A 9649-nucleotide genomic window follows, 5' to 3' on the forward strand; every position below is an offset into this window, starting at 1 on the left:
TGGAGGTTCCGTGAAAATAAAATTGGAACAGTTTTGTTTAAAAAATAAAGACTGCTGTGATGTGAGATTAGGGATTTCCAGAGATTGCTCATGGAACTGAATTCTTACCACAGCAAGGACACAGTGTGGTGATGTTCCCCCCTTTGGCACCTTTCTGCACAGGGCACATCTCAGTCCTCTCCTCCACTGCTGTCTTGGGATGCATCCCAAGTCATCCCTGTGCTCCACTCTTTATTTGGGTGCCCAGAACTTCATTCACAGTGCCAAAAGCCCTCCCAGTCTGATCTGACCAGTGGTTTCACAGAATAATTCATGTCTACCATTTTCACCAGGAAAATTGTCACCTGTTTTCTTTTTCTTTATTTCACACTGGAGTAGGAGCCAATGCTGTTGCCTGCTACTGGAGCTAAAAGCAGAAATGGAGGGAAAACCCTCAGACAGGAGACAAGATCTGAAACAGTCATGTACACACGTGTGTTTGCATGTATGTCAGAGACAGTAATGAAAATAGTCTGATGGTTATTTCCATATGTCTGCCAAAACCAAAAAAGAAATGAATTTTCAAGTTTTAGCATGAACTATCAAAATAGATGTACATCAAAAATAGCCACCACGGAAAAGGATTGCCTTTGGGAGGATGTACCTCCCAAGTATCTGTTTCCATGTGCATCAGTAATGACTGTTTGCATTATGACATCAAAAGATACTATTAAAATTAATTAGAAATATATTTTGTCTCATGTGGGAAATTAGAAAACATTTGTCCTAGAATTTGTCCCAAGCTAGAGTTTGTCAGCAATTTTTCAGCCACATAATTATAAAAAAAAAAAAAAAAAGATGCAGAAGAGAAAAATGATGAATGGATGCTACATTTACTATGGAAACCTAAGTGCCCTTGGGCAGCTAGGAAATACTTAACCAGCACACATGGTCTGCAATAGCACATTTGTGGAATCACAAACCTGGCAGGCGTGCAGGAATGGATGTGGTAATGTGGCAGAATGTTAATAAATGCTGGGCACAGTGTGCTCAAGGAGAAGTCAGTATCTGTGAGCCCAGAAATTAATTAAAGTAATTCAATATCAAAATTCTTCTTTTTAGGAGGCTTCAGTGCTTTGTCAGCCTGTGTGTGCACACACGTGTTCATGCACAAAAAGTTTTTGTTGACTGTCAAAATGTAACAATTAAATCCTCCCAGTGTGTGCTGCCGTCTCTGGATCACTGCCACACCACTTTCTTTGAAAGAAATGGAAATTCTTCCTGGTCCCCCCGGCAGAGGAGCCTGAACCTCACCAGATTGCAGCAGGATAGATCCGAGATGTCAGAGAGATCAGAACATAGATCAGAACAGCTCCAGTGCTCAGCTCCCCCTGCCCTGCCTGCTGAGCCACCCCCAGGTTATTTCCCACTGCCTCTGACCCAGCTCACTTCAGCTCCCTCTTCAAGCCAAACCTGAAATCTCTGAAGGTGTTTGCCCCTCCTTGGCATGGCCACATGCCACAGCTTTATCTTGCTGATCACCCCAGTAATATCAGAAAATGCTACGCTGGGAAATGCACTCTACAAATGAAATAACTTGGTGGCTATGCAGACTTTAGCTGGTCATTAAATAAAGGTTGTCTGCTGTTTATGTTTTTTCCAAACTACAGATGCAACTTCCATAAGGATCTTAGAGCAGCAGGTCAAGGCCCATCGTTGTAGATGCTCCTAGAAGCTGTTTGAGCAGGTTCCCTGAGCAACTGGACCAGACAGTCCCCAGGATGCTGAGAGGCTTTCCTTACCATTGTACCAATAAACCATTTATTTATGGCTCCAAATGTATTGGTTGTCCACATATTAATTGGTTAATTAGGACAAAACTAATGAGTTTTAATCACTTGAGCCTCGTTTACTTTGTCACCTTTCTTGGGATATGATTCAGGAGCAAGCCTGTGGAGCAGAAGGGTTTCTTTAAGTCTTGCACTATTTAATTGAGGGACAGGAATAACAAAATGGGTTGAAGAAAGCAGATATAAGTATATTGATGATCGTGTATTCCAAATGGAACTGTTGTTTGGAACTTTATTATTTAACTTTCCTCCTCAATAACCAACCCTTATTTCATCAAACCCCAGGGTGCTCTCTGTCCATCACTGACAGCATTCAGTCCTGAGCTTTGAGAGAAAGACAGCTCACATTTTTCTGAAGAAATTCAGAATATTGTGTTTACATTTCCAAAGTTTTCCATGGGAAGCATTAAACTCTTAGTAGAAACTGCTTTTATATTCTGGTGAGGGTTGAGGTATTGGACAGATTCTCTTTCCTTTTCTACTATTTAGGATGTCCATGTGATAAACAGGAGAGTCCTGCTTCAGATCCATCTAAAAACGGGACTTCTCCAGGGAGAGGAAAAGCCACTGGTTGAGAGAGAGCTGCTTTGAAGGTACGGAGCTTTTGTGGTCTAAAAGGAAAATTTGTCTTTGGTGTCCTCAGGTGTGGGTGTGAGATTTACCTGCAATACCTGCAGAGCTCCTGCTGTGGTGGCTTTGGCAGTGTGAGAACGTGGGCTCAGGGGATCTGCACAAAACCCTGATTTTTACAGCTTCATCACCAGCAGAGCCCCTTGATTACATTGATTGGGACTATCTGGGGCTTCTAAAGAGAAAGGAGACCTGGAATGATGTAAAGGCACGATTTCAGAGATGAGCCATTGTTTTGGAGAGGTGAAAATCTATCCAGACATTGATATCTACATCCTAGACTTAGGTTATTAGGCTGCTTCTCCTTATTTCTTCTCAGTATCTCATTTCTACCCAGCCAATTAATGTATTAATTAATGTGTTGCCTGTGCTGGATGCTGTAAGGGAAGGGAACATTGTTTTACTTAATGATTTCTGTTGATACGTATTTAAGTAATTTGAGCTACGTTGTCCTTAATGGTTAGTTTTCTTTTCTTGACACAAATTTTAATTATAGAGAAACTCATAGCCATGAATCACTTTATAAATAATCGATTACCAATTCTGCTTTTTAAAATGTATGTTAAAATAGATTTTAATCTACAACATGCAATGATGGCTTTTACTAAAATCTCATAGAAACCCACTTATTTGACTATAAGAATGTTTGATATATGCAGTTCCAAAACTATCCTAAAAGCTGCGACTTCCAACAGCTCAAGAGCAGAACTTAAATTGGATTGGATGTGAAGGTACAAAACTTCAGGAGGTCTTAGCAGAAACTTTATATATAGCTGAAGAAAATGTCACATCTTATTTTAGAAGGCAGTGGTTTATTACCTCCCAAACTGAACTGATTGGGCTTTTTTTTCACCTCCTTCTTCACATGGTATAAAATCTTATTTAGATGAAGAAGTGTTCCTTATTTTTCTTCAAATTAAATCGGTTTTCCTACTAAAGTGTATCTAAAATAACCTCTTTTTTTTCAGGAAATCTTTACTATCATTTGAAATGTTGTACTAAGGGTCTGCTGCTTCCCCATTCCAAAGCAGTGCCCTTGGAAACACACAGAACTCCCACAGTCCTTCCTCAGTGCTTTTATTCTGTCATGATTTTATCTGGTACCTAATGAGTACTGGGACTGGTTTCCAAGTGACATTTTGGAATGCAGTTTTTGCTCTTCCATCTGCAGATGTTCCCAACAGCAGATGCACAACTTGAAAAATAATAACTGCTAAAAATATGCAAGCTGTCAGCTTGGTTTTTACTGAGAGAACTGTAACTTCAAGTGAGATAAATTTGTATTTAAATGCAATGTAATATGTTTCAATTATGTACAAAGACTGATACCAATGTCATCAAGTGGTGAAAATAATCATATCATAAATGTTTGATTTGAATCCAAGGTGGGGAAAGGTGGGGTAAAAACGTTGCTGGATAGGCTAAAAATACTGACATGAGTTTTGAAAAAGAAAACATAAAAAAACTTAATTAAATAAGTGGTATTAACATTGCATTCTTTGTTATTCACAACTTAAAAATAGCTCTTCCTTTGTGCTTACACCTTTAACATCTCATAGCTGTAATGATTTTTCACCTGACCTTGCAGAAAATATTTGTCTTAGTCTACAAAATAAGCTGTGAAAGTACCGGGATTTCAAACAAACCTTTAAAAAAGCAAAGAATGATTACTCCTTTCCACTTAGTTCAAGGTTAATTTTACTTGCCAGGAAGACAGTAAAAGAAAATCGGTGAGAAATGTGAGAGATCAATGGCAACCACAGAGCCCATGCACCTCCAGCAGCTCCCATTTGTCAGAGTTGCACCCATTGATAAAGTCAGAATGAGGACAGGATGTCAGGAGGCTCCTTTTGTCATTGCACTCACACATAATAAATCAAGAGAAGAAATTGATACGCTGTGAATGTTGATAGAGCAAATTTGACAAACTGGCAGATTGTATGCATATGGAAGAGTTATGGAATGATGTAGCTTAAGCAAAGATCAAAATTTCATGACAATGTTTCTGTTCATTTTTCTGGTGCAGAAGTGTTCCTTCTCCTCTGAGTGTGGGTGTGCCCAGATACAAAGTGAGATGAATGCAGTAAGGAACTCTGGCTAAAAACAAAGACAGTTTTAGGGAATAACTTGGAAACAAGTCTGTCTTTCCAAGTGCAGACTTTTAAACTCCTACCTCTCCGCAGATTCATCTGCATTTTGTTCTGTGATCATCTGCAGCTCCTGTGTGGGTTTATTTGGATCTTCTTTGCCGGAGTTCTCCTCGGTGCTGGCTTTGGGGGTGTCCTCGCTGGAGCGCAGCTGCTCGATCAGGTTCTGCTGGTGCCAGCTGTGGATGGAGCGATGGTGCACCGGGGTCGGCCCCGGCACCGGCGCCAGGATGTTGTGGTGGACAGGGCTGCTGTTCTTCTTCAGCCCATTTCTGTCCCGAGAGTGGCTCTTCAGCCTGTTCTGCACCGGAGTGCCCCTGTGCTCGTACCCTTCCTGCTGGTGGCAGCCCCCGGGGCCGGCGGAGCCCTGCGAGGGGTGGCTGAACCACCTCCAGCGGAGCCTCAGGATCTGCTTCACATCAAACTCCTTCTTTCCAGAGACTGACATGGTTTTTTTTCAGAGAAAAAAAAAAAAAAAAAAAAAAAAAAAAAAAAAAGCCTATTCTTTCAGGAAGGAAATGGATTCTTTGTTATCTCTTCTGTTTCAACTCCTCTTCTCAAGAAAAGGCAGCAGAAGAACAAACACCGGTAGCTCTCTCCCTCTCTCCCCCGATGAATGCACCGCGAGCGATGCTGAGCCGCTGTTAGCTGTATAGGTGGGAATCCATCCTGACAGGATGATGAGGTCAGACCTTAAACAAGTAAATCAGCTTAGCACAGGAAAGCAGCGACCATAACACTCCCCAGCTGCCAGGCTTACACACTCGCAGCTCTGTAGCGCGGCTCCCCATATATAACCCAGCCTCACATGATCCTCAGGGAGCCCGGGCTGCAACTTAAGATGCAGGCAAGCATGCACAAATAAAGCGACAAGATTTCTGTCTATCTCACGGCGCTCTCCATCAAGCTGCTGATTAGCCACGCTGCTTTTCACGGCGGATTTCAGGGGATGCTCTCGGGCGGGTTTTTGGTGGCGATTCGCTGCGAAACTCTCCCGCAGCCCCCGCGTCTCCTTAAGGCTCTGCATGTGTTTGTCTTGCTGTGGCAAATTCTGCCAGTGGCCTCGGTGTGGTAGCACTCACCTAAAGGAGAGGCAGCGCTTGAATGCATGGCGAGGTTCTGGCTGTGTTTTCGCACCCAGGGATGGATTTCCCAATATAACTGCAGGGCAAGGTAGGAGAAGAGAGGGAGGGAGCTCAGGGAAAATCGGAGATGTGCTCCCGGAATGCCTGGATCTGTGCAAAGCACAGTTTCCTGGCTAAGTGCCTGTGTAAGCAGCCTTTCCCATCCTGCTCCTGATTTCTCACGGACAGGGAAACACTCGTGGGTTTTTTCTTTTTCTTTTTTTTTTTTTTTTTTTTTGAAAACTCCTTTCTTTTCTTTCTTTTTCATGGTGGCACTGTAACGCGTTTTCAGCAAATTTAATAGGAGAGAGGTTTTCATTCCCATCCCTTGGTTACCAGGCAGGGCTGTGAGAACTGTTCCCTGTGTGGTTTGAAATAATGTACACAGAATGTTTTCATGTGCAAATTTAAAAGGAATGAATGGAGTGGATTTTTTTTTTTTTCATGTTATATTCTCCCAGTCTGGCTACTGATGGTCTATCCAACTGTAAGCAATGTGCAGAAATAGCAAAAGCTGTAACACAAAGTCAGTAGAACATGATTCAGAGAGGACCCATCACTAACACACCTCTCCTCTCAGACCTGACATTAATTTCCTTTTTCTCTGTCTTTTCTGTGAGGTTTACTTCTTTTTTTTAACCTAAATTCTATGATGGGACATTGACCCTTCAAATAAAATCTGCTTTTTATTCTTTTGGACTGTATATAATAATACAAGCAAGGAAATGTGAAGCAGAGTTAAAAAAAAAAAAAAAAAGAAAAGAAAAAGAAAAATGATTGTATAGGACTAAGGAATTGCCAGTTTTTACGCTGGCCCCCTGCCCCTGTCCTATTCATGGTATTCAAGCAAAGGAAATGCAGCATCATGGGCTGGATGAATGTGAGAGAAATTGCAGGATGAGTGAAGAACTCATCAAAATAATTGAAAGATCTTTTCCTATCTAGATCCATAGAGGGAAAGACTTCGTACAAAAGAAAACCTGTGTGAAAGGCTTGGCCATAAAAGGCAGAAAGGAAGGAGCTGAGGGAAGATTTGACAGACGTAGCCAATGCATATTTGTTGCTATAGAGAACATTGAGGCTGAGCTGTTGCAATTAAATGTACATTAACAAGATTTCCTTTCAGATGTTCTAGGACTAGAGAGAAGCTAGAAAACTTATTCAACTTCCAATAAGTCATGTTAAGAAGAAGGTGTATAAAGGCCTTAAAGTGCATTTAATAAGGGGGTTCAAGTCAAGCTTGTTGAGGATATGAGTTAGTAAAGAAGCTGCTGCCAAACTTCAGGGATATTAAAAGATTTATAGACACTGAGCGGATCAGTGAAAAGGCTGGGCATTGAGCAAGAGAGATTATTGTATATCCAGAAGTCAATAGAAGATGTTTTCACACTTTAATGATGACCTTTTACAGCAATCTAAAACTTTCTGAAGACCCAAGCATTTCAGGTATTTTTTCTTGCATTACAAGTATATAATATTCAATATCATGTTTTTTGACTTCTTAGTTTCAGCCTGCACACCTAAGGATGTTTTTCTTTTCCATTTCACACAAGTAATGAGACTCAGTGGTATCTCTGTATATTCCTGAGGATTGCCTACATGGCAATTTGACATCTATTTTAGGGAGGGAGTCTCTCTATACCAAGTTAATGAAATAATTTATGATGAAATCTTGTAGAGGTGGACAGAGAACACAGTTTCTCACTACTCTTTAATCAGGTTATTGAGCTATCTCAGCAGCTCTGTCAGCTCCTCTTAGCAACAGCTCTGATGCATTTAATCCATATTTTTCCACCATGTCACAAAGCTTCTGTCAGTTCTCTTCTCTCAAATCTCTTTTGCTGAAGTCATCCTTTGCTCTGCGATATCATCAAAAGCATATTCTTGCATTTTACTGGGGATTGTACAAGCAGCACTCCTGTTCCTGCTAACCCAGTACAGGTTTTAGCAGATGTAGTGAATTTAGCTAAAATTAAAATAGTCAGACTGGACATTTGCTGAAGAGACCATCTTGCTGAGAAAGTTAGCTTGAGTCAGCACAGGATATGTTTCAGGTGGGGCATAAGGAGATTATTTTTTACAGAGCTTGTTAGTGTTCTGGCTAAAATTTCAGTGTGCTATACCAGAGACAGAGACCATAAAAAAAAATTGAATTTTTTATCAAAGCAAAGGATAGCTTTGGAGCAGAGTCCTTCAGTGCCAGGTAACTGAGTCAAATAGGGAAAAATCTGCATAGGCTGAATGAGACAATCAAAAAGCAGAAAAAGTGAAGAACGCGTTCTCATTTTTTTGAAGACATTTTTTAGCTGTTATGATATTGCATTATTTAGAAAGTCAAGTTAATTACTCATATCAACATTGTTTACTCTACAGAGTTTGCACTGGGGGGGGGGGGGGGGGGGACAGGATAATAAGATTCATATCTGCACAGACTGTTGGTACCTGAACCAAGCCCTGTTTAAAAACTGTTCCCTCTGTGCCCAAGCTGTCTTCCACAGGGTCTGCACACTTTGTGTGCTCAGCCCGTGCCTTTCCACTGCAGGCCAGACACAGAGAACAAGAAGCTGAATATTTTTATTACCCTGTTTTGACAAATAATGCTAAAAAGAACTCCCATTAGTCCATCCTTTGTGCGAGAGATAGGCCAGGAAACATCTGCATAGCACAGCAGCAGCATTGCAGGAGTCTGAGCTAAGGGGAAGGGAGCAGGACGAAACCCAAAACAAACAGCTCTATTTAAAATCTGCAGGAAAGCTCCTGCTTTCTTTTCAAAGAAAACTTTGAATATCACAGCCACAAATCAGTTTAAGAAAATCAGTGACTTGCCATGCTCCCCACTAAAGGAGGCAGGAGAGATGATCCACTTTAAGGAAGGTGTTGACACATTTAAACGCAATTGCTTCCTCAAATAACTGGGAACTGTCCTACAGATTGCAACCCACCTACAAAGCCCTGAGCCAAAATTGGAAAAAAAATCACAGCATTCCTGCAAGATCCAAGGAAAAAGCATGTGAGACATGAGCCTGGTATGAGTAAGTCTGATTAAGATCTTGATAAACAGTGGCAGTGTTGTCATCCTCAAAATGGAACCAGAATATTGGAGTGAAATAAGAAATAGCAAATATCCAGAAGGGTCTCCCATAGACAAGGGCTTGAAAGTGATGCCACCAATGCAGCAAAAATAAAGCTCAAGCTCATGACTTGAAACACCTGCCACAGGTCAAGACCAAGATATAAAAGAATGGAAAAAATGGGGATGGATGCAAAGGTGTATAAAAATTATTTGTACTGAGTTTTATTCCTGCTGAGAAGTCTCTTCAGTTTAACAACATCTTTCTCATGCTGGTGGGGCAGGGTTGTGAAACCTGGCAGTATTTATTAAAGGTGACTCTCCTTACCTAGTAACCACTAGTAAATTACTAGTAACTACCAGTAAGTAGTAAAATTGTAGCTGCAGCTTGCATTTATTACATGAAACAGATGATCAAACAAGCATACGATGGCTTACATTCCACAAATGTAAAAGGACTATGGTAGTCAGGTACATGCAGAAAATACTTGAATTTTCTGCACACTCAGTGATAACAACAACCCCTATTTAACCCCCAATGATTCCTGTTGGGTATGAAGGAGTATGGAAAGGATCTGGCATACCTTCAACAAAGCCCAGAATGTGGAGCTGACACTTGTCAGTGCAGCTCTGTGTCATTTGCCATCTGAAAGCCTTGGCAGAACAAGGACTTATGCCCAAGGTCAGTCTTCTCTGGGAAGTTTTTTAACGTCACTCTTGCTCGTTGTCTCTTAAAAAGTAAGAAATAGCACCTTTAATTGCAGGAGAGGGGGATCCTGGAGGCAGCTGTATTTCTGTGCACTGTAGAATGTAATGGTTCTTAGGAGCATTTAAGTTTTAATTCCACAA

General features: G+C 41.1%; 1 protein-coding gene across 1 annotated transcript in view; it reads right to left on the reverse strand.

Annotated features, from left to right (window-relative positions):
• KLHL4 (kelch like family member 4) overlaps positions 1-5663 on the reverse strand; it is a 35224-nt gene extending 29561 nt beyond the window's left edge. Inside the window, exon 1 of the mRNA XM_002192409.7 lies at positions 4633-5663. Coding sequence (XP_002192445.6) covers positions 4633-5054 — 422 coding nt within the window. The 5' untranslated portion in view covers positions 5055-5663. The remainder of the gene's footprint in view (positions 1-4632) is intronic.
• Between the last annotated feature and the right edge of the window lie 3986 nt (positions 5664-9649).

This window comes from Taeniopygia guttata, chromosome 4A (assembly GCF_048771995.1).
Source record: "Taeniopygia guttata chromosome 4A, bTaeGut7.mat, whole genome shotgun sequence".
Taxonomy (NCBI): Eukaryota; Metazoa; Chordata; class Aves; order Passeriformes; family Estrildidae; genus Taeniopygia; species Taeniopygia guttata.